General features: G+C 40.9%; 1 protein-coding gene across 1 annotated transcript in view; it reads right to left on the bottom strand.

Moving 5' to 3' along the window:
* Positions 1 to 20564, bottom strand: part of ANXA13 (annexin A13) — a 55449-nt gene extending 34885 nt beyond the window's left edge. The window contains exon 1 of the mRNA XM_078072044.1: positions 20226 to 20564. Within this exon, the coding sequence (XP_077928170.1) occupies positions 20226 to 20411 (186 nt within the window). The 5' untranslated portion in view covers positions 20412 to 20564. The remainder of the gene's footprint in view (positions 1 to 20225) is intronic.
* Positions 20565 to 26476: the final 5912 nt, after the last annotated feature.

Raw genomic sequence — 26476 nt, 5'->3', positions numbered from 1 at the left:
GCAGGGGGCTCATTGTACACGGATCGAAATGGGGCTGCTGTTTGAGCCAACATGAAATCGGGAGCAGGCTGAGGAGAGATTAAAAATGAGGACAAGGATTAGAATCAGGTGGTGGCCTTGGCTTTTTAAGCAGGGAGGAAGGTAGAGGCAGGCAAGGGTTGGGCTGGGGAGAGCCTCGGACATGGCTGAATTCTCCCCATTGTAAGCAATGGCCATTGCCACTGCTAGTTAATGGTACCTTGAGCCAATGTTGGCGATTTGGGCCAACCTTGCTTTGTATAGATTTTGAAGTCATTACAGACTTGGGGAAACTGAGATCCAGTTTGGGAAAGAGACTTCTTTGTGGTCACATAGGTATCCATTCTCCCAAAGATACCTACCCTTGAACCTGGCATGTTGCTATTTTTCTCTCCTTGTGCTTTCTAAGTCTCTCTTTTCCATCTGAAAGATAACAACGTCTTGTGGGTTGTTACAAGGATATGCATCAAACACGCTTGGCAGGAAGCTTGGCCCGTGGTGAGTGCTCAGTGTTATTTTTATTACTTCCTTCCATCTTGACCTGCTTCCTATGGAGTGTCAAATGAGCCCCTGACATGTTGCTTTGTGTGGCACCTTTAAAATAACCGATTACATAATTCTGTCCTAAATCAGAAACCATTTTTTACTTACAGATAAGTAGTAAGCCGGGCTAAGAGTTGAAGAGAAATTTAAGGGATTACCACTTAAAATTGAGGATGATGGCAAAACACAAAGCACTTACTATGTGCCAGGCACCGGCCCAAATAATTTACATGTAATACTCATTTAATCCTCACAAAAACCTTATGAGATAAGTTGAGAAAACCAAGAAACAGAAAGGTTAATAAGTTGTCTGAAGTCACATAGCTACTAAGTGATGGAATTCAAACCTACACAGTCTGGATCCAGAATCTCTACCATTGACTTCCCATTAACCACATTTTTGTCCCTTTCAAAATTATTATTTTTTAATTTGATGGTAGATATTCTCAGTCCAGCTCTTAGAATGCTAGTATTTTACAGAAACACCAGATGAGACCTGTGATTTGTCTGCTGACCAGGGAAGCCAAGGCTCCCTTGCATAGTGTGACATCAAGAGATGTTCTTGACAATGAGCCAGTAGGAAGTGAAATGCAAATGAAGGCCAGCTACCACTATTTGCAAGGCAAAATGGACAGCCTCTTCCTGTGGGCAAAGTATATGTTCAGGAAAGGCTTCGTTGTCAATTCTGTTGTCAGTATCCTTTTGAGTCAGATGGAATCATGTTTTCTGCTTCTCATCTGTGAACTAGGACTAATACCCACCCTACATAGCAGAGTCTTGGGAAGATGAAGTAAGACAATGTGATTCATTACAGCATGATTCACAATAACCGATATAGGGAAACAACCCAAGTGTCCATCAACAGATGAATGGGTAAAAAAGATGTGGTACACACACACACACACACACACACACACACACACACAAAATATTACTTAGCCACGAGAAAGAAGATGAAATGCTGTCGGGGTGCCTGGGTGGTTCAGTCAATTCAATGTCCGACTCCTGATTTCGGTTCAGGTCATGATCTCAGGGTCGTAAGATAGAGCCCTACATTGGGCTCTACGCTGAGCATGGAGCCTGCTTAAGATTCTTTCTCTCCCTCTGCCCCTCTACCCGCTCTCTCCCTCTCAAAAAAAAAAAACAGAAGGAAATCCTATCATTTGCAAGAACATGGATGGACATTGAGGGCTTAATGCTAAGTGAAATAAGTCAGATACAGAAACACAAATACTGTATGATATCACCTATAGGTGGAATCTAAAAAAAGCCAAACCTAATAGTAACAGAGACTGGAATGGGGGTGGGGAGAAAGGGGAGATATTGATAAAGGATATAAACTTCTAGTTATAAGTTGAGTAAGTTCTGGGGATCTAATATGATTATAGTTAATAATACTGTATTATATACTTGAAAGTTGCTGAGAGTAGCTCTTAAATGTTCTTACCACAGAGAGAAATGGTAATTATACATAATGCAGGTGTTGGCTAAGGTTATAGTGGCAATCACTTTGCAATATGCAAGTGTATCACATCAACACACTGTCCACCTTATACTTACATAATGTAATATGTCAATTATAACTCAACAAAGCCATGTAAAAAGATAATGTGAGAGTTCTGGGCAAGGAGATTTCATTATGATGATCCAGAGCTGGCAGGGGAGAAATTGGCTTCTTTATTGCCTTTCTCCAACAGGCTGTCAGGGCAGTTCCTCCATCTCCTCTTTCCCCATCTCACCCCAAACCTTCCTGTTCCCTCTTTACTAAAACATCTTGCCCTCTGAGTAGTGGAGAGATCCTAGCTAAGTGACTGCAGAGGCAGTTTGAAAGCTGAAAAGCAGAAGGCCAGCAGGATGACCAAGGTTTCTAATATGTTTATTCTTCTGGGTGACAGCTTTCCAGACTGATAAACTGTCAAACATTTTCATAGGTAAAATCTCATTCCTCCCTACCTGACAGGATCTAGGCTGATTTGTCTTATTAGGAAGGGTCCATCAGTGTTCATTGGGGAAAGAGGGGAGATACTGCAAGCCAATCCCTCACTGTAACTTCCCGAGTACTCATAGGGCCAAGGGGTTTGGGGTTCACAGCACTGGCCTCTTGCTCCTCCATTTCTTAAACACCTGGTTGCCCATCATTGAGTCCACTGGAAATGGTGGAGAATCTATCTACTTAAGGGAATTTGCTGAAGCCTCATCTCCTCTCTGGAACCATTCCTGACCCTCTTGGGAAAGACTGAGGACTTTCTGCCAATTGGGTGTGGGACCTAAGGTGGCCAACTGTTTGATTGCCCAAGACTGAGGGTTTCCTAGGATGTGAGATTTTCAGTGCTAAAACATCTATTTTAAATTTAATTTTATTATGTTATGTTAGTCTAAGCCATGCATTAGAAGAGAAATAATTAAGATTAAAGCAGAGACCAATGAATTAGAAACCAGAAACACAGTAGATCAGATCAACGAAACTAGAAGCTGGTTCTTTGAAAGAATTAATAAGATCGATAAACCACTGGCCAGACTTATCCAAAAGAAAAGAGAAAGGACCCAAATTAATAAAATTATGAATGAAAGGGGAGAGATCACACCACCAAGGAAATAGAAACAATTATTAGAAATTATTATCAACAACTATATGCCAATAAGCTGAGCAACCTGGATGAAATGGATGCCTTCCTGGAAACCTATAAACTCCCAAGACTGAAACAGGAAGAAATTGACACCCTGAATAGGCCAATAACCAGTAATGAGATTGAAGCAGTGATCAAAAACCTCCCCCCAAAAAGAGTCCAGGGCCTGAGGGATTCCCTGGGGAATTCTACCAAACATTCAAAGAAGAAATAATATCTATTCTCCTGAAGCTGTTTCAAAAAATAGAAACAGAAGGAAAGCTTCCAGACTCATTCTATGAGGCCGGCATTACCTTAATCCCCAAACCAGGCAAAGACCCCATCAAAAAGGAGAATTTCAGACCGATATCCCTGATGCATATGCATTCCAAAATCCTCAACAAAATCATAGCTAATTGGATCCAACAATACATTAAAAGGATCATCCGCCACGACCAAGTGGGATTTATCCCCGGGATGCAAGGGTGGTTCAACATTCACAAATCAATCAATGTGATAGAACACATTAATAAGAGGAGAGAGAAGAACCACATGGTCCTCTCAATTGATACAGAAAAAGCATTGACAAAACACAGCATCCTTTCCTGATCAAAACTCTTCAGAGTATAGGGATAGAGGGAACATTCCTCAAATTCATAATATCCATCCATGAAAAACCCACAGTGAATATCATCCTCAATGGGGAAAAGCTGAGAGCCTTTCCCTTAAGATCAGGAACACGTCAAGGATGCCCACTCTCGCCGCTATTGTTCAACATAGTACTAGAAGTCCTAGCAACAGCAATCAGACAACAAAAAGAAATAAAAGGTATTCAGATTGGCAAAGAAGAAGTCAAACTCTCTCTTTTCACAGATGACATACTTTATGTGGAAAACCCAAAAGACTCCACCCCCAAATTACTAGAACTCATACAGCAATTCAGTAATGTGGCAGGATACAAAATCAATGCACAGAAATCAGTTGCTTTCTTATACACTAACAATGCATCTGTAGAAAGAGAAATTAGAGAAATGATTCCATTTACAGTAACACCAAAAACCATAAGATACCTCGGAATAAACCTAACCAAAGAGGTAAAGGATCTATACTCTAGGAACTACAGAACACTCATGAAAGAAATTGAAGAAGACACAAAAAGATGGAAAAACATTCCATGCTCATGGATCGGAAGAATAAACATTGTTAAAATGTCTATGCTGCCCAGAGCAATCTATACCTTCAATGACATCCCGATCAAAATTCCAATGACATTTTTCAAAGTGCTGGAACAAACAATCCTAAAATTTGTATGGAATCAGAAAAGACCCTGAATCATCAAGGAAATGTTGAAAAAGAAAAACAAAGCTGGGGGCATCACATTGCCCGATTTCAAGCTATATTACAAAGCAGTGATCACCAAGACAGCATGGTACTGGCACAAAAACAGACATACAGACCAATGGAACAGAATAGAGAGCCCAGATATGGACCCTCAACTCAATGCTAAAACATCTTGAGTAAACCAGGATGGTTGCCACCCAAGCTGGAGCTGACTTTGCAAGCTTTCAAGAGCCAATTGTGTGCATCTCTCCCCAACTCTGTGTTCAGGGAGGTCATGTTAGTAACTTGAAATCAGCTGTGATTCCATATTTATGCTATGGAAATTGGCCTCTGGCACAAATTGGGTTTTTGTCTCCTACCCCCACCAAGAGCTGGTTGTGAGACATGTTCTAGTACACTAGTTTCTCCTTTGTACTTACACTCCACTCTAGAGATTTCTATCAGATCTCCTTAAGATATATTATTATACTTATTCACTAGTTTATCTCCCTCCCTAGACTATAAACCTCTTGGGACCAAGAATCATGTCCTATTCCTTGTTGTATCTCCAGCACCTAGCACAATGCCTGGCACATTATAGGCACTTGGCAAATGTTTACATATTAATGGAAGCTCATTCGAATTCTCTGTAGCCATGAGGCATTTCTTTTCCCTTCTAGAGGAGGAAGAATCTTCTTCCTTTGTATGTGACAGAATATACCACATCTCTTTTCCTTTGCATCCTGGCCTTACTCCACTTTGTATCAATGTCAAGGGTCAGTGGCGATAGTGGGGACAGAGGAAGGGAAGAGCAAAGTTATCTAGTTAGACATCTTGAGCTGATAATGATGTCAAGCTTCTAGGGTAATGAAGCAGAGAGAATGAAAAAAGGAATAATAAACGTAACCAGGACACCTTAGAGAGCTCATTCAGACCCCACCTGAAGGCTCAACAAGAAATGCAAATGAAAGTGAATACCTAAGACTTTCAGTCTGGAATAGTTTGAGCAAACCATAGTTTGGGGGCTCTTAGAATTAAAACCTATGGAGGAAATTGTGGACTCTGAGGAAGATGCTCTGAGCAAAACATAGATGAATAGCTTTTTGACCCTGGATGCACATTAGAATCATTTGAGATGTTTTAAAATAAACAAATGACTGAGTCCCATCCTGGTCCTATTAAATCAGAATCTCTGATATAGATTTTCAAAACTTACCAGATAATTCCAATGTGCAGCCAGGTGCTGGTCTGACAAAGATTAGAAACTTTCCCATTCACATCCTAATGAATCAGAAAGACAACTTAAAAGTGTGCTGAGGGTTGAAACAAGTAAGAAATCACAGACTTTATTCAAGGAGCAAAAGATAGAGGGAAGAGGTTTATCAAAGATTCCTAGGGTAGAAATTCAACCTAGGGTTTTCAAAATGGGTGACATGGAACACTGAATATATTAAATCCTTTTGGACTTTCAACTAAAAAAAGGAATTCATTTTTAAATTGTCTCTCAAGTCTTCTGATTGAGTCATTCTTTGCCTGATGATAGTATGTCTTTCACACTCTTTCAATTCAGTGATTGGCAAACTACATACTATGGTCAAATTCTGGCCTGTCCACTGTTTTTATAAATAAAGTTTTATTGGAACATATAAATAAAGTTTTACTGGACATTTATTCAATGGGTGCTTTTGCACTTCAATGGCAGAGTTGAAGAGTTGTAACAGAGGTTGTGTGGCCCACAAAGCCTGAAATAATTATTTTGCCAACCTTTTCTCTACTTTATGCAAATAGATCTTTTTATCAGAAAACACATGACAGAATCTGAGCCTTCAGCTGGCAATGGTATTTAGTTAGAATTTAATATAGTCTTTTTTGCTTTCATTTAATTATCTATATTTCAACTGATAATGATTTTCCATTTATGGTACTGATATAAATTTTCTTTTTAAGATAAATATTAGTGTGTCAAAAAGATGAGTGAGTTTAAAGAAAATAATTAATAGAACTATTAGTAGAACAGGTGGCACATGTATTTGGCAACATTCATGAAGGTCATACTTAAGTCTGAAGTTTGGGAAACATTGAATGTATTCAGTCCCCTCATTTTACAGGTAAACTGAGGCCTAGTTATTAAGTCATTTGCCCAGGGTCACTTACTTGCTTTGGAAAAATCTGAACCCCTCCCTGAGGACTATGCTCTTTTACCTCGAAGTGGTTACTCATTTGTACTTTGAAACCAGTTAGTGTGAATGCAAAGTATTGTACTATTAAAGTTCATGAATTCAGAGCCAGAAATATCCTGGCAACATTTCCACAGACATGTTTAGTAGACATTGATGGGCAATATGAAACACAACAGAGTGGCCACTCATATCTTTAAACATGAATCTTGGGTGATTAGTGGCATATTATTTCATTAAGTTGATTGTTTCTTGGGCATGGTTTCCTTGGAACAACACATTTTTTTTTAAGTCTTGCTTTTTTTGTTTTAAATCAAAATCTGCTTAGATGCTTGTCAGAGCAAGAAGTAAAACTACTAATTAGAAAAAAATATATATCGCATTGTACTTGTTGGGTCTATTTAAACACAGTTTCAATCTTATAAGAGTATTTGGTATTTCACCATGTAGTTATTGTTCCATTAGGATTCTCCATGGTCACACTGACTAACAGCAAAGCTGATTCCTCCATTCTTAGATCTTCTTCCCACTTGGACGTTTCCAGAGTCTGTTAATCAAGGACATCGACCAGATAGCTAGGCAGTGTGTCAGGATGCCTGAGTTCTAGCTAACCTTAGAAGGGTGCTGAGAACATATAGAACTGTTTGGCTATTGATCTATCCATCCTTTCAGAGATGCAATTTTAAGGTGACATATATGAAATATGTGTTTGGCCATCACTCTAAATGGGTAGGAATATTTGCATCATTTGGCAAAAAAAGACTGAAAAGAGGAAAAACATCCATTTGAATCAGATCTTGATATGTGTTCTTAAAAAATGAGTGTGTTCTTAAAAAGTGAGTGAAACTTCTTAGATTAAAAAAAATGACCTTTCTTCTAAATTTGGGATTATTTGTATGTTGGCATTTTGAGAATACCTTTTAATGAAGACTGATATAATTAGGTCATTTTCCAGAAAGACAAACTCTCTCAGGCTATGCCCTCTGGGTTACACATTAAGTTGGTGTGGTATTTACCTATCAAAGGTGACTACAGGGTTGGAACCTGACCTTAAGGATATCTGACTTTAAGACCCTCCAATATCTAGTGCCCTAAGGTGGTGGACACCATCATTTCTGAAGATATTGACAATATAATCAGAAATACAAACAACGTGACTGACCCGCTATGCACTGAGCTTTGGTATAGGGAGACTAAAGGAGGCAGTCTTTTTGGGGGCTACACCCAAACAGAAGGGAGGTGAGCAAATGGACTGATGATTGTTTCAATTAGTGACTTTCCAGCTGAGCTCTGCTCATCTAAGCAGGAAAACCAGCAGATCTGAGCAGCCTCAGTACCGAGTATTTCTGTAGGGAAGCCCTTCTCACTCTGGCCATCAGAAGTTACTAATGGGCTAACAGCCTTTCAGGGGAAACTGCTGCCTCTCAGCTGCTGTTGTCACCATCAGGAGGACTAGGGTCAATCTGGAAGAAGGGTTGGCTCCACCCTGTGATAAGAAAGGCAATCAGTGTGAGGGAATATCTAGGCCAGAGGGACAGGAATGCATGTTTACTGATAGAAATTCAGTCAGATAAAGACATTATGGGGGCATCTCCTGCCCTATAACCTTGCTTTTGCTAAGGTTGGTGTCTCATGAAGTGGTTCTCAACCAAACAGGAGCAATCTTGCCTCTCTGGGGACATTTGGGACATTGACATTGTCATAAATAGGGGGGTGCTACTAGAATCTGGTCATAGAGATCAGGGATTCTGCTAAACGTCCTACAAGGCACAGAAGAGCCCCTCACAACAAAGAATTACCTGGTTCCGATGTCATTCATGCGAAGAGCTAACATGATGAAGGTCTACCACCCTGGCCTATCAGTTGTAACAATTCTATAAACATGTTTCTTTACAAGGTATTGAGAAGGCTGGGCTGCTGGTGCAAATGGCATATAGGTAATGACTCAGGCAAAGTCTCTAGTGACAAAGAGGATTAGAAGTGGAGCATGATGTCTTTTTTCCCTTAGTTTTATTTCAAAGAAACCCAGATGACAAATCTCAAAGATGAGTACTGGGACAAGGTAACTAGGAGGAAGAATCTGAGTTAAAGTCCGTCCATAGTGAGAAGCCTGTCACCCCCCCTCTGCTTCTTTGTCTGCATCACAACTGTAGGCATCATGGCCTCAGCTGGCAGGAGCCTCAACTGGCAGCCTCAGCTGACTCATTCTTGGGGGCCCTTTAGTACTGTGCTGGGCCGGACAACTCGGAGTTTCTCCTAGGGGTGGAATTATATGCATTGTCTGGAAACAAGATTGTGTCCTGGGGAAAGTGACTGCCTTGAGGTTGTCCACAGATTGTTTTGGGAGTCAGAAACCTCTGAAGAGTGTTAAACCTCCAGATATCCAATTACTGCTGTATTGCATCAACGAAAGTGAACTTGGAGGGTAAGTTGGTTGTGGGGAGATGATGGCCATTCCTCAACCGTGAAAAGAACCATGCCTTTGAGAGTTATGAAAAAATGAAGCACTTTTCTCATTAGAAAATAATTATCCATTTCCTTCTTCTATTGCCAAAGGCTATTTTTTGCCAATTCAATGAGAGTATAAACTTGGGATTCATTGCTTGCAGGGAAAAAAGAAGCAAGTGTACTCTGGGATCATCAAGAGTCAATGGTAAGTGGGTAGATGATAGAATTGAAAAGAGCAAATGCTGGGGGCTGAGCTGGGCCATTAGAGCACTGAATGGTGCTGTGTAGAGGGCATAACCAACAGTATGCGAACAAGTTTTGATTTGCTAAAAAGGAAACAAGGTGAAATAGCTAAATTTGCTTTGAGCAAATTTCTTTCTCCATCAGAATCAAAACAATGGATGCTATTCTTTCCCCTGGTAAGAGTTGAAATATGCATTGGATCCAAGCCTGTTAATTATTTCTTTAAAATTCTTTTAAACATTTTTATCTTCTTTTTCATTCGCACCACAACCATCCAAAACTTCATTATAGGAAGGGTGAATTATTTGGCTGCCTTTCTACCTGACCTTTGAGTCTTCATTCTCTATTTCAGTCCATCCAATAGCAGCGGCAGCCATAGTAATATTAATAAAAATAATAGTTGTAAGAAAGAAATAATGATAAAGCAATATCCCCAAGCCCCCAAGGATTGGTAAGGCCAACCTCTGCCGCAGTGACAGTCCAAGGAGTAGGTACATGACCCAAGCCAACCAGAATTTTTTCCCTGACACGTTATAGATGCTTAGCGAAAGAAACTCTTTTCCTTGATGTTGTTACTCTGGAGCTACATGAGGCCATAGAGCTCTCTGTGGTGCTTGAGCCACCTGTGGCCATGCCTCCCTCTCACCAAAAACTTTTGCTTCCCACACCACTGGGAAATAGAAAATGTTCATTTTCGGTAGGAGAGAATGAGGCCAACTCATGGAAAGAAGGAGAGAGAGCGAAAGAGCGAGACTGAGAGAGAGCGTGCTAGTTGACAAGATGATTTCCCCAGCCCTGGGATGAATCATGATTCATGGCTGTCCTCTTCCCCTTGGCCAGTGATTGGTCTAGGGATGGGCTTTTGACCAACTCTGGCCAATGAGATCAAAAAGGATGCCTGCTTGGGGCTTTCCAACAAGATTTTTCTCAGTGATAGGGGAGTGGTACATAAGAAGAAAGGCACTTTTTTCTCTATCCCCTTCCTTCTTACTTGTGATCCTGTCATGTGAGATCATGAACTTAAACCCAGACCATTATCTTGTACCCATGAGGGGAGTTGCTGCCAGCACATTGAGGGTGGCAGAATAGAAGGGCAGACATGGCATGGGTCCTTAATGATGTGACTGAACTGCTGAACCAACACTGGAGTCCCCTCGTTTCAGCTTCATGTGAGGGCTAATAATTAAATGTCTCCGTTATTTAAGCCACTGTTAATCCTGTAGTGTGCTACTTGTAATCAAACACATACTGACTTGAAAGCAAGAAAAAACAAACAAAAGAACTATGAGTTCATACTCCCCAAATTACCCCAAGCCCAGACTTCTCTCTTGAGTTTCAGATCCAGCTACCCTGCTAGGCATTACACCCAGGTATCCCATGGATATCTCAAACTCAACAGATCCCAAAACCAAACTCATCCTCGCATTGTGCAAACCTCCACTTTTCCCTATCCCCAGGATGCTCCCCATTCACCTGGGTACACAAGCCAGGTACCTGAGAGTCACCCTATAGTCTTCCTTGTCCTTCACCTACCTGTCCAGTTAGTCAGCCAGTTACAGCTATTTGACCTTCCAATCTGTTCTCTTCTTTCCAATCCCATTGCTGCTGTTTTAGCTGGGAGCAGGGGTTCATCATCTTTCTTCAGGGCCACTGCCTCCCAAGTGTTTTACTTGCCTTTGGTTATGTTTCTCTCCAAAACTTTTTCTACCAGCTTCTAGCACGGTCCATCCAAAGGGCAGCTCTGACCTTGTCATTGCCTTATCTGAGATCAGTTAGGGCCTCTCTGTTGCCTAAGATACTGGTTCTTAAAGTGTGGTCCCTGGACCAGCAGCATCGGCATCATCAGGTAACTTGTGAGAAATACAAATTCTTGGGCCCCAGTCTAGAGTATCTACTGAATCAGACACTCTGGGGATAGGGCCCAGCTCTCTGTTTAAATAAGCCTTCCAAAGGAATCTGATGTACAAAGTTTAGAAACCACTACTGGCCTATAACAAAAAAACCCAATTTCCTTGGTGTAGTAGGTTGAATAGTATCCCCCAGATTCTTGTCTACTTGGAACCTCAGAATGTGACCTTAGTTGGAAATAGAGTCTTTGCTTAAGTAATTGGTAAAGGATCATGGATGAGATCATCCCGGATTTAGAATGGGTCCTAAATCCAGTGGCGGGGGTCCTTTTAAGAAGAAGAGAAACAGAGACACACACAGAGGAGAAAGCCATGTGAAGAGGGAGGCAGAGACTGGGTTTCTTTTGCCCTGAGCCAAGGAATGCAATGCCTGGGGCCACCAGAGGCTGAAAGAGGCAAGAAAGAATTCTTCCCTACAGCCTTCAGAGGGAACAGTGGCCCTGCTAACACCTTGATTTCAAATCCCTAGACTCTAGAACTTTGAGAGAATATATTTCCATTGTTTTAAGCCACCCAATTTGTGGGGTGCCAGGGTGGCTCAGTCAGTTAAGAGTCTGCCTTCAGCTCAGGTCATGATCCCAGGGTCCTGGGATTGAGCCCCACGTTGGGCTCTCCACTCAGCAGGGAGTCTGCTTGTCCCTCTCCCTCTGCCCCTCCTCCTGCTCATGCTCTCACTTGCTCTCGCTCTCTCTCTCAGATAAATAAATAAAATCTTAAAAAAAAAAAAGCCACCCAGTTTGTGATACTTTGCATATTAGCCCTAGGGTACTAATACACTTTGCATAGCAAACAAGGGCCTTTGGGTCTCACCCCTGTGCATCTGTGTCACCACCCCTTGTCCAGTGATCTTTCTATTAAAAATATGTATGGCACACCTGTCAGGTGTCAAGCCCCAAAGAGAGCCGTGAGTAAGATGCAGTATTTGCCCTGCAGAAGCTCCCAGCCGAGGGGGAGGGGCTAGCAGCTGCACAGGCAGGTGATGCTTGATGGCTTAAGTGCTTTGGCAAGTGAAGAGCTGTACTTCCCGGAGTACTACCCTTCTTGTACCTTTCTGTGTGTACTCCAGCACTGTAAAGAATGCCCTTCTCCATGTCAGGAAGCCTCTTCTACTCTTTCCTCCCACACAGCATCAGCTCCTCCTCCATCCAAGTTTTGGACATGTTTCTATTTGTGCATCCATCATACATCGTTATAATTATTTATTTATTTGCCTCCCTTGGTAGACCGTGAGCTATTTTTAAGGGCACAGACTGTGGTCTTTTATTCCTCTTTTTATCTATAGAACCTCAAACAGTACCTGGCTCATAGGAGCTTTTCTTTCTTTCTTTCTTTCTTTCTTTCTTTCTTTCTTTCTTTCTTTCTTTTCTTTCTTTCTTTCTTTCTTTTTCTTTCTTTCTTTCTTTCTTTCTTTCTTTCTTTCTTTCTTTCTTTCTTTCTTTCTTTCTTTCTTTCCTTTCCTTTCCTTTCCTTTCCTTTCCTTTCCTTTCCTTTCCTTTCCTTTCCTTTCCTTTCCTTTCTTTCTTATTTTATTTATTTGGGGTGGGGGGGAGAAAGAGAGAGAGAGAGAATGAGCAGTGGGAGAGGGAGAAGCAGACTTCCCGCTGAACAGGGAGCCTGACACGGGTGCTTGATCCCAGGACCCTGGGATCATGACCTGAGCTGAAGGCAGACGTTTAACCAACTGAGTCACCCAGGCGCCCCCAGAGGAGTTTCTTTAAAAGAGTATGTTGAACTAATGGGAAGGATGAAGAGTGGCTTCCTTCCTCTGCTGGTGGAGGGACTCTTGAGCTGCCTTTTCTCTGTGCAGTGCTAAGGTGAGTGGTGGGAGAGTGCAGCCTGGGGTCAGGTGGACCAGCAGAATGGGGCAGTTCCCTGGGTTGCATTTGGTGTGTGAGGCCTTGGAGGAGGGTGTGGGGCTAAGTCGGCTTTAAAGGCCATCATCCGGGCATCTCTGCAAGCTGAGTGATAGGAGTGGTTCATAGCCAAAGTTGGACCATAGCTCCAGACAAGGCCCATGAGATACTTTTGCTTCAACATTGATTCTCACACTTCCATGAACATCAGAATCACCTGGAGGGGCTTGTTCAGCTGCAGCTGCTGGGCCCTAGCCCCAGAATTTCTGATTCTGTAGATCTGGAGTGGGGCCTGATGATTCCTAACAAGCATTCTTAACAAGATCCTAGGTTATTCTGATGGTTAGTCTGATGATGGTCTGGGGGGCCGCATTTAGGCACATTTCTGCACTAGAGGACCACCTGATATTAGACCCATGGCTCTCAACTTTGGGTACATTAGAATCACTTGGGGAGTTTCTAAAAATACAGATACAAGGACCTTACTCACACATTGGTCTGGGGGTGTACCTGGTCATAGGGATTTGGACTTCAACTGAGCAAAACATTGGTTTGAGTAAGGCTTATCTATAAAATGTAATGAATTTATCAAACTTTTATTGAGCATTTGCTATGTGCCAGGTTTTGTGTCATTGTAATGGGATACAAAGATGAACAAGTGAGTTATCAGTCCAGTGTGGGGGAAATGTGTGAACAGAGAGTTCTAAAATCACATGGGAAGGGAGTGACGGCATTATACGCAGAGTAGCATGAAAGCACTGAGGAAGAGCATTGAATCTAGCTGTGGGGTTAGGGGAGAGGAAGGAAGCTCAGGGATGGGGGTAAAGGGAAGATAATGATCCAGTTCAATAGTTTTAGAAATACTAGTAGGTTAGCTTCTGGTTGGTAATAATGTGAGTCCAAGGTACTATGTGAAGAACTACCTAAATCCCAATCTGTGCTTCACCCCTCACTAGACATTATTTAATCTTTCCTTGCTTCACTTTCCCCAGATTTCAAAGGGGAATAATAATACTACCTCCGTCACAGAGTTGTGTGAGGACTGAAGGACACATGTACATGGAGTGCTTGGTAGGGTGAAGGGCTCAAACTTTATGCACACGGCCGATGCCCCTGGAGCATCTCAAGGTCTCGCAAGCACTTGAGAAATGTCAGTGGTCATCCGTATCCTTTCAGAAGGCCACTTTGAAACCTCTAATTATGTCCACCATCACTGGGAGTCTTGGTTCTTGCTGCTGTGCAGCAGAGTGGATATACATCGGGTTCCATCCCCTACACCAAGAGGCCCCAGGCTCCTACAGCTTTAAAGCTCTTGTGTCTGTTTTTTGGTTTGTATGTTCTTCCTTCTGTCAGTGTATTTGCCCTTGACAGTCTTTTTTTCCACCTCTTTAAAATGACTGCTTTTTATCTACCACAGATGAGAAACCCTCCAAAGCCAAGACTGTGTGATTGTGTTTAAAATACAGCCAACTTGATTTTTTGGGAGATTTTTGATTACTGCTTCAGTGTCCTTGCTGATTATGGGTCTGCTCAGGTTTTCTATTTCTTCCTGTTTCAGGTTTGGTAGTTTATATGTTTCTAGGAATGCATCCATTTCTTCCAGATTGCCTAATTTGTCAAGGCCTATGAGCCAGTATAGTTGCTCATAATATGTTCTTATAATTGTTTGTATTTCCTTGTTGTTGGTTGTGATCTCTCCTCTTTCATTCACGATTTTATTAATTTGGGTCCTTTCTCTTTTCTTTTTGATAAGTCTGGCTAGGGGTTTGTTGATCTTAATTCTTTCAGGGTCCAGGGCTGGATGGCTTCCCAGGGGAATTCTACCAAACATTTAAAGAAGAATTAATACCTATTCTTCTGAAGCTGTTTCAAAAAATAGAAATGGAAGGAAAACTTCCAAACTCATTCTATGAGGTCAGCATCACCTTGATCCCAAAACCGGACAAAGACCCCACCAAAAAGGAGAAGTACAGACAGTATCCCTGATGAATATGGATGCCAAAATTCTCACCAAGATACTAGCCAATAGGATTCAACAGTACCTTAAAAGGATTATTCACCATGACCAAGTGGGATTTATTCCTGGGCTGCAAGGGTGGTTCAACATCTACAAATCAATCAACATGATAAAACACATTAATAAAAGAAAGGACAAGGACCATATGATCCTCTCAATTGATGCAGAAAAAGCATTTGACAAAATACAGCATCCTTTCTTGATTAAAACTCTCAACAGTGTAGGCATAGAGAGAACATACCTCAATATCATAAAAGCCATCTACGAAAAGCCCACAGTGAATATCATTCTCAATGGGGAAAAACTGAGAGCTTTTCCCCTAAGGTCAGGAACATGGCAGGGATGTCCACTATCACCACTGCTATTCAACATAGTACTAGAAGTCCTAGCCTCAGCAATCAGACAACAAACAGAAATAAAAGGCATTCACATTGGCAAAGAAGAAGTCAAACTCTCACTCTTCGCAGATGACGTGATACTTTATGTGGAAATAAACCTAACCAAAGAGGTAAAGGATCTGTACTCTAAAAACTACAGAACACTTATGGAAGAAATTGAGGAAGACACAAAGAAATGGAAAAATATTCTATGCTCATGGATTGGAAGAACAAATATTGTTAAAATGTCTATGCTACCCAGAGCAATCTATACATTCAATGCAATCGTTTGTATGGAACCAGAAAAGACCCCAAATAGCCAGAGGAATACTGAAAAAGAAAACCAAAGCTAGTGGCATCACAATTCTGGACTTCAAGCTCTATTACAAAGCTGTCATCATCAAGACAGTATGGTACTGGCACAAAAACAGACACATAGATCAATGGAACAGAATAGAGAACCCAGAAATGGACCCACAACTCTATGGTCAACTAATCTTCAACAAAACAGGAAACAATATTCAATGGAGGGGTGCCTGGGTGCCTGAGTCGGTAAAGCATCTGCCTTTGGCTCAGGTCATGATCGCAGGGTCCTGGGATCGAGCCCCACATTAGGCTTATTGCTCAGCAGGGAGCCTGCTTCTCCCTTTCCCCCTACTTCTCACCCCTGCTTGTGCTCTCTCTCTTGCTATCTTTCTGTCAAATAAATAAATAAAATCTAAAAAAAAGAATATCTGATGGAAAAAAGAAAAGTCTCTTCAACAAATGGTGTTGGGAAAATTGGACAGTCACATGTAGAAGAATGAAATAGGACCATTTACTTACACCATACACAAAGATAAACTCAAAATGGATGAAAGACCTAAATGTGAGATAGGAATCCATCAAAATTCTAGAGGAGAACACACAAACTCTTTGACCTCGGCCACAGCAACTTCTTCCTAGACATACCTCCAAAGGCAAGGGAAACAAAAGCAGAAGTGAACTATTGGGACTTCATCAAGATTAAAAAGCTTTTGCACAGCAAAGGAAACAGTCAACAAAACTAAAAGGAAACCTATGGAATGGGAGAGGATATTTGCAAATGACATATCAGATAAAGGGCTAATATCCAAGATCTATAAAGAATTTATCAAACTCAACACCCAAAAAATAAATAATCCAGTCAAGAAATGGGCAGAAGACATGAACAGACATTTCTCCAAAGACATACAAATGGCCAACAGACATGAAAAAATGCTCAACATCACCTGGCAACAGGGAAATACAAATCAAAACCACAATGATATACCACCTCACACCAGTCAGAATGGCAAAAACTGAGTAAGTCAGGAAATAGCAAATGTTGGTGAGGATGCAGAGAAAGGGGAACCCTCTTACATTGTTGGTGGGAATGCAAGCTGGTGCAGCCACTCTGGAAAACAGTATGGAGGTTCCTCAAGAAGTTAAAAATAGAGCTACCCTATGACCCAGCAATTGTACTACTGGGTATTTACCCCAAAGATACAAATGTAGTGATCCGAAGGGGCACATGCACCCAGCAATGTCCACAACAGCCAAACTGTGGAAATAGCTGAAATGTCCATCGACAGATGAATGGATAAAGAAGATGTGGTTTATATATATAATGAATATTACTCAGCCATCAAAAAGGATGAAATCTTACCATTTATATTGACATGGATGGAACTGGAGGGTATTATGCTGAGCGAAATAAGTCAATCAGAGAAAGACAATTATCATATGGTTTCACTCATAGGTGGAATATAAGAAACAGCACAGAGGATCATAGGGGAAGGGAGGGAAAACAGAATGGGAAGTCATCGGAGAGGGAGACAAACCATGAGAGACTCTTAACTCTAGGAAATAAACTGAGGGTTCCTGGGGGGGAGGTGGGTGGAGGGATGGAGTAACTGGGTGATGGACATTAAGGAGGGCACGTGATGTCATGAGCACTGGGTATGATATATAACTGATGAATCACTGAACTCTACATCAGAAATTAATGATGTATTATATGTTAGCTAATTGAATTTGAATAAAAAATAAAATAAAATACAGCCAACTTTGAGGGGGAGGCTTGTTTTTAAATGAAGAAGGAATGCTTTAGTACATGTCATGTTCTGACATCAGAGGCACTTTTTATTTCTTCCTATAGCCATGGTGGTGTTCTGAAGGACTAATTTTCTGGGATAAATGATTTCCTGATAGAAGTAGGACTGCATGGTCTAGGCTGGTTTCTGCTTGGTTTCTTTCACTAATTCCTTGGGGTTTGGGATCACACTTTAAGGCACACTCTCGGTTAAAGCCATACTTACTTTATCCCAAATTCCCAGTTCACATTTTTACTTGCCTCCAGAGCCTCCCTTCTTTTCTCAGGCATCTGGACCGATTCCCACCTGTTGTTTGGCTCCTGGGTGTTCCTAATCCACCTGCATCTGAGCTTGCCTATTCCCCTCCTGTAAGTCCGAAACTGTTTTCCATTTTAGACAAGATTTATGTTGGCTAAATATTGGCACAAGCAAGTCATAAATGTGGCATGTTCTCAAACACCGTGGCAGATCGCTGAGCAGATGTTCTAACATTGACAAGTTGGTTTTCACTTATGGGCACTTACAATGACACCTGCTTCTTCGGTGGTATGCTGATCTGTTCTTGGAAGAATAGTGTTATGCTCCAGTTCAGCATTTCCCAAACTCAGCTGCACATTTAGCAGCACCTGGGGAGCATTTGCAAGTCCCAGTGCCCAGGCCAACCACCAGACCAGTTAATTCAGACTCTTTGGCCGTGGGGCTCATGCTTCAGTGGTTTTTAAAACTCTGCTGGTGATTCCAATGTGCAGCCAAGTGTGAGAACTTGCTCCCTAGTCTAGTGCTTCCCAGACTGTCAAGCACATAAGAATCACCGCAGGATCTTGCTAAAATGCAGATCTGATTCAAGAGGTCGCCATGGGCCTGGGATTCTGCATTTCTAACAAACACCCAGGTAATGTAGATGCTGCTACTAACCCAGAGACCACACTTTGAGGGGCAAGGCAAGTCATTCCTAGTGCCTGTTCATCAGCCTTACAAAGAATTTTCCAGAAATCATAAGTCCTCTTGAGTTTGTGATTATTTCAACATTTGGCCACGGCTCCCCTAAATCTTGCTCCCTCCCTATTGCTCTGCCCATACCCTGCAGCCCTACTCTAATGGCAAAGGGATTTCACTATTGATCTCAATTCTGTATTTTTCTCCAGATAGCGATTCTCCTGAAAACAACCCACGCAAGAGAACAGAAGAGTCATCTTGCTAAACTGAAGCAGATTTTCCTGCGGATCTTATTTTTCTGTTGATGCACAAAGCTCACTGAGCATAAGGACATGTCCTCTAGGCTAAGCAAACTTTGAACATTGTGTGATTTAGCAAATGATAGTAACTCCTTATCTCGGTTATTACTGCTCCAAATAGGTTAGTCACCAGCACTATGTCTTCAATTAAAGAAATCATTAATGATAGCGAAAGAACTGGGGGAAAGCACAAAATAAAAAAGTAATTTTCAGTTTTCAGAATTGGCTAGGAAGGCCTCTACATCACAGGTCCTTGGAAAACGTAATTTCCTGGCCAATATCCTACTGGCTTTGGAGTATTGTTTGTCAAGCAGTTGTCTGTGGATCCGGGTCCGTGGATCCGGGTCCGTGGACATATCCTTGGGAATTTGTAACTTTCCTAATCTGTGTTTGCCGCTTGCTGGTAATAACTTAAAAACTAATGTAAAACGTATTAAATCATCAGGATGACCAAGGGCTCGCACACAGTTTCAACACCTACATTTATGTTTCTATTTATGATTGTATATAAGCCAGATAGCCGTGTTTTAATTGTTGCAAGCCAATGATAAAAGAATAGAGAACAGAGGGAGGTAAGTTTAATGCAAAAGTCATGCATGTTAGCCAAGAGAAGTCCTGATTGTTTTATAGGGAGTCTTACAAACAAAAGTTTCTCAGTTTTGGACTAGAGAAACATTATAGTAGAACTAAAAAGTTACACACCACATCATATTTTAGACATGCTGTAACACCAAAGAAACCACATTATAGTAATCAGGACCATTTTTCACATTGACTGTGGCCATTTAATTCCAGCAAAATAACATTATCTATTACACTAAATCAATAACATGCATTTGCTTGCACATTCTCAACTTGGATTTTACTAGTATTTAGTTTTATATATTGGTTTTGGTTGTGCAGTTGCTTCAGAACCAGAAGCATTATAGTTTGAAGTTTGTACATATTCACGTTGCTTTCTAATATCAATAATTGAAGTCATTACCAGGATGATTTTCTGTCCTTTAAGAAGGTTTTCCATTTGCTTACTTAGAAACACAGTCTTAGAACACATTCGTTCCTTGTGCCATGTTAAATTCCATTCGCATTTTCTAAAATATCATAGTGGCCGTATGGTAGCATCATGCTGTCCATTATAAGGCATGATTAAGGGGATACTGTAGGGAAGGGAAGCAGAGCTCCTAGATCACCTTTTTACATTAGCTGCAAACCTTGTAACAGACATTTTCCAGGGAAAGATTTCCCTGCTTGGAAGTCATGCCTGCTGATGACATTTGCAGGCTGGAGGATTGTGGAGGGTGCAATTGGACAAGTCATTGGTGAGTAATACTGGGCCCATGAGAGAGCCCAGTCATACTTATGATTTGGAGGGAAAACCAAATGCTTACAGGCTGTTGGGCCTCTGGCTCTCCACTCCCTGATGGGTGGCTGAGAGGCTGCACGGCTGCTGAGGGTTGGAGGTCCCCTTTGGGCAACTGTTGACTGCCTTCTGAGAGGGAGTAAGACTGGCTCTGAGGATTCAGAAAAGAAATACATAAAAATGCTAGACCACTCACATAAGCCAGCTGCCTCATGGGGATGACACTTAAAACATGAAAATGTCTTCCTAAACGGCTATGGCAGGGCTCTCTGCAGCTATCAAAAGTAGTATCTCTGAAAGATATACTGAATGGCAGGCTCTTGGCTAGCAAAAAAAAAAAAAAATGTTATCTATGGAAGATTTTAAATATGACACCTCCCCGAAGAAGTTATTTGTAGGCTTGCAACCACTGAGTGCAAGTTTAATTTGTAGCAAAGGAAAAAAACTTCTAAACAAAGTTATAGTTTACAGAACATTTTGGAGTTTTATTCTCTTTGGTCCTAGTTTACATAGAATAAGTCACTGCTGTGGGGAGCTAGGTTCAGTAAGACCTTATTAAAATGCTTATTGCCACAGCTTTAGATATATAAAAAAATCAAGATTTAACTGTGCCCTGTCTTGGGCATAGTTGGTTCCAAATGGTAGTATTGTAGGCAGTTTTCAGTCATTCATAGTGTATAGACACAGTATTCACATGGGCCTAGACATTTCAGAAAAAAACCCACAAAAACCCCAAACATTAAGTCCATTCCCTGGATATCTGCAAATATCTGAATGTTTGATGCTGCTTAGAAATAATACTGGAATATTTTCACCTTCAGCCCAAGGTATATACAGCCTTGTAGGAACAATTTTACGTTGGCCTATGGATATTTGCAACACGAACCTATCTTCCCCACAAAACTCAGATGAGCATAATCTGTGAGGTTTTGTGCGACTTCGCCACAACGAACAGCTTTGGTCATATGTTCCGCAAATCCATATGAACCGTTGGCTCTGTGCCAGGCACTGTTTACTGTCTCATTTTAAATGCTTCTCTTTAGCCCCTCCTAAGAGATTTTTGACTAATGGAGAAAAAGTATATTGCAAGTGCATTTTAAAAGCCTGGCATGCCGTTGTGAAAACCAACAATAAGGAGTAATCACAATGATCAAGCATAAAGGTATCAATCATGATTTCATAGTTTAATTTAAACTTCTCCACATGCTAACTAAAACGAAAACTTTGTTTGACTCCCAAAGGCAATAAATACTTACATGACGATTGCCCATTTTCGGTTTTCTAAGACAGTTGTTCTGTATTTCATTAAGAGATCAGCTCTCCCACAGGCCAAGTTTATAATAGTTTTCCCAGGGCGTAATATCGCTTGAGTTTAATAAGTAACTTTTGGCATTGAATTTGAATACATTGTTGGGGATGGGTAGGGAGTGGTGATAGCTACAAATGAGCTTAACCTTCCCAAGCTGTCTTTCTAGGCCATCTTTACAAAATAAAATATTTATTAGTACATCAAGTATAGGCTTTTTAGGTTGAATAGCTTATTCTCGACTAAACCTGTCTCCCTTCTGGATTATTGAGTCGCTATTTTTTTATTTGGGGTATTTATTTAAAATTTTATACCTTGTAATAATAAAAGCATTAACCAAACAAGACTGAAAAAATCTTACTGTTTTACTAACATCACTATTACTATTACACAGAATCCTTTTGAGGGTGATGCCAACATCATCTTTATAATCTAGCTAGCTTTTAAATTGAAAAAGTAGTATGTGCAGATGGTAATTTTTTCCCTAATAGTGTGAAAGGGTACTGTGAAAAGTGAGCCTACTGACCTCCCAGGCCCTTTCCCAGTGGTTTCTTGATGGTTTGCATACTTAGCCAGGTCTGCCTGTCTATTTATCTCTTTTTCTTCCTCCCTCCCCCCTCGCTCCTCCCTCCCTCCCTCCCTCCCTCCCTCCCTCCCTTCCTTCCTTCCTCTCTCCCTCCCTTCCTTCTTTCCCTGGCCTGCATTTTTTTGTTTGTGTTTTGTTTTGTTTTATTGTCAACAAACAGGTTTGTGCAATACATTCTTTTCTATGCTTTTATGCTTCACATACTAAAGAGATATATGACACTGGCACATTTTTTTTCCAGTGGCCACATACTAGTCTTATATGAATGTGAACCAAACCTTATGTCATCAGTCCACTGTTCAAGGTCATTTCGGGTGTTTTTTTTTTTTTTTTTTTTTGGTCTTTTGTGTGACTATCTTCATTTATACATCTTTGCCTGTGTGTGCATGTTTATCTGTAGAATAAAATCTCAGGATATAATTGCTGATCAAAGAGTATATGGTATGTGTTGTAATGAGCACTGGGTATTCTATAAGACTGATGAATCACAGACCTGTACCCCTGAAACAAATAATACATTATATGTTAATTAACTGAATTTAAATTAAAAACATTTTAAAAAAGTATATGCATTTAAAATTCTGATGGGGCACCTGGGTGGCTCAGTAGGTTAAGCTTTGGCTCAGGTCATGATCCCAGGACCCTGGGATTGAGCCCCCAGGTCAGGCTCCAGGGAGCCTGCTTCTCCCTCTCCCTCTGTCACTCCCCCTCCTTGTGCTGGCTCTCTCTCTCTCTCTCTCTCTCTCTCTCTCTCTCTCGCTCAAATAAATAAATAAATAAAATCTTAAAAAAAATTCTGATAGATCTTGCCCAGTTGTCCTCTGCACAGACATCAAAATGCTGAACTAGTCGAAGTCCAGCTGACCCATGAGCCTGAATTTCTTTTCCTATTTATTTATTTATTTATTTATTTTTGAGCCTGACTTTCAAAAGGTGGAATGTGTATCTCCCTACAATAATATGCCAGGGCTCATTTTTTTCTACATTCTGGCCATGCTAAACACTATGAGGGTTTTTCATCTCTGCCAATTTCAAAGATGAAAAGTGATTACCTCTGTGTTTAATTTACATTCTTTTGATATTCTTCAAATTATATATCACATCTCTTAAAGGTCATTTGCATGAATTTTTCTGTGGTCTGCTTATGTCCTTTATTTTTATTTTGAGTTATTAATCTCTTCGTTGTTTCTTTGTAACAACACTTTATAATAAGATCTAGGCCTTTGTCAAATGTAATAATTATTTCTCCCCAATTTGTTGTTTGTCTTTTGTTTCTGTTTGAGTGTGTTCTGAGCACATATGTGTGAGTACAGAAAGTGTTAGTTTTTATGGATATATTGGCTTGTTTAGAAAAACATCTCTATATTAAGATGATTAAGACTTCTTGTACATTTTTTTCAAGTTTTTTTAATGGCTTCTTTTTTATTTACATATTTTTTATTTTCATTATTTTTTAAGTGCTCCATGCCCAGTGTGGAGCCCTATGCAAGGCTTAAACTCACGAGCCTGAGCTCAAGACCTGAGCTGAGCACAAGAATTGGATGCTTAACTGACTGAGCCACCCAGGTGCCCCATAATGGCTTCATTTTTAAAGGCATACCTCTTTGATCCATTTGGAATTGATATGATGTAGAGTAAGGAAGCAATGGTTTCAGCTTTAATTTTGCTTATTCCATAGATCCTAGATAGTTAGTAAATAATTCAGCTTTCCTCATCTGGTCCAAGAGTCCATCTTTATTTACCCTAATTCCCATGCAACATAGTATTAAAATTCTCGTGAGTTTATTAAATTCTGATTGTATATATTCGTTCTTTTGTTCTTTTTTTTAAATTTTATTTTATTATGTTATGTTAATCACAATGCATTACATCATTAGTTTTTGATGTAGTGTTCCATGATTCATTGTTTGCGTATAACACCCAGTGCTCCATTCAATACGTGCCCTCTTTAATACCCATCACCAGGCTAACCCATCCCCCCACACCCCTCCCCTCTAGAACCCTCAATTTGTTTCTCAGAGTCCATAGTCTCTCATGGTTCGTCTCCCCCTCTGATTTCCCCCCTTCATTTTTCCCTTCCTACTATCTTCTTTTTTTTTAAACATATAACGTATTATTTGTTTTTTTTTAATTTTTTTAAAAAAGATTTTATTTATTTATTTGACAGAGAGAGACACAGCGAGAGAGGGAACACAAGCAGGGGGAGTGGGAGAGGGAGAAGCAGGCTTCCCGCAGAGCAGGGAGCCCGATGTGGGGCTCGATCCCAGGACCCTGGGATCATGACCCTAGCTGAAGGCAAATGCTTAACGACTGAGCCACCCAGGTGCCCCTATAACGTATTATTTGTTTCAGAGGTACAGGTCTGTGATTCAATAGTCGTACACAATTCACAGCACTAACCATAGCACATACCCACCCCAATGTCTATCACCCAGCCACCCCATTCCTCCCACCCTCCACCACTCCAGCAACCCTCAGTTTGTTTCCTGAGATTAAGAATTCCTCATATCAGTGAGATCATATGATACATGTCTTTCTCTAATTGACTTATTTCGCTTAGCATAATACCCTCTAGTTCCCGCCATGTCGTTGCAAATGGCAAGATTTCTTTTTTTTTTTTTTGATGACTGCATAATATTCCATTGTATATACACCACATCTTCTTTATCCATTCATCTGTTGATGGACATCTTGACTCTTTCCATAGTTTGGCTATTGTGGACATTGCTGCTGAAAAAGAAAAACAAAGCTGGTGGCATCACAATTCCAGACTTTAAGCTCTATTACAAAGCTGTAATCATCAAGACAGTATGGTACTGGCACAAAAACAGACACATAGATCAATGGAACAGAATAGAGAGCCCAGAAATGGACCCTCAACTCTATGGTCAACTCATCTTCGACAAAGCAGGAAAGAATGTCCAATGGAAAAAAGACAGTCTCTTCCACAAATGGTGTTGGGAAAATTGGACAGCCACATGCAGAAGAATGAAACTGGACCATTTCCTTACACCACACACAAAAATAGACTCAAAATGGATGAAATGTGAGACAGGAGTCCATCAAAATCCTAGAGGAGACCACAGGCAGCAACCTCTTCGACCTCAGCTGCAGCAACTTCTTCCTAGACACATCGCCAAAGGCAAGGGAAGCAAGGGCAAAAATGAACTATTGGGACTTCATCAAGATAAAAAGCTTTTGCACAGCAAAAGAAACAGTCAACAAAACCAAAAGACAACCGACAGAATGGGAGAAGATATTTGCAAATGACACATCAGATAAAGGGCTAGTATCCTAAATCTATAAAGAACTTACCAAACTCAACACCCAAAGAATAAATAATCCAATCAAGAAATGGGCAGAAGACATGAACAGACATTTTTCCAAAGAAGACATCCAAATGGCCAACAGACACATGAAAAAGTGCTCAATATCGCTCGGTATCAGGGAAATCCAAATCAAAACCTCAGTGAGATACCACCTCACACCAGTCAGAATGGCTAAAATTAACAAGTCAGGAAACGACAGATGTTGGCAGGGATGCGGAGAAAGGGGAACCCTCCTACACTGTTGGTGGGAATGCAAGCTGGTGCAGCCACTCTGGAAAACAGTATGGAGGTTCCTCAAAAAGTTGAAAATAGAGCTATCGTTCTTTTGTTCTTTAACCTTTATCTGTTGAGTGCCTTGGATGTGCTAATTGCTAGGACTACAACAATGAATAAGATAGATTCAAATTTTCTATTCCTAGAATGTAGTCAAGTGTACAAGAAACAAACCATTACAAATTGTACAGCCTGTGAGGAAAACCAGCAGGATGCTATGATAGAGGCCAATGTGTGTGTGCGTGTGTGTGTGTGTGTGTGTGTGTGTGTGTGTAATTTACTTTAAGCTGTGGTAAAGCTCTTCAAGGAGATAACATTTAAGCTGTGGACTGAAGGATGAGAAGGAGCCCATCATTTGAAAAAACAAAGTGTTCCAAATCCAATGCTCTTCGTTTGTGCTGAGGCTCAGAAATTGGAAACAACTTTCCTAACTGAAGGAAAAGAAAGATGATCAAAGAGACCAGAATGTATCGTGTGCCAGGTGGGAGGACGGGTGCAGGAGGTGAACAAGACAAAACTCTCCTCCAGGAATTTGCAGTGGAATGGGGTTTGGGAGATGACAAGGAGACATAAATTAACAACTAATGCTTTGACCATTCTCTATGATTTTGGCCTTTAGTATCTAATTTGGGCTCTATAGGTCTCTGCCACCTTTTCCCAGCCCCAGACTTCTCAGGGCCAAGTTCTCCTGCCCCACATCTGTGCTGGTTTGGAACCACCCTTTGTGTCACTAACCCTTCCTAGAAGGCTTGATCAGGGATGTCTTCCTCCCTCTCTTTTCTCCC

This window comes from Halichoerus grypus, chromosome 5 (assembly GCF_964656455.1).
Source record: "Halichoerus grypus chromosome 5, mHalGry1.hap1.1, whole genome shotgun sequence".
NCBI classification, from domain to species: domain Eukaryota; kingdom Metazoa; phylum Chordata; class Mammalia; order Carnivora; family Phocidae; genus Halichoerus; species Halichoerus grypus.
The sequence above is the reverse complement of the archived record's forward strand: the minus strand, read 5'-3'. Positions and strand labels throughout refer to the sequence as shown.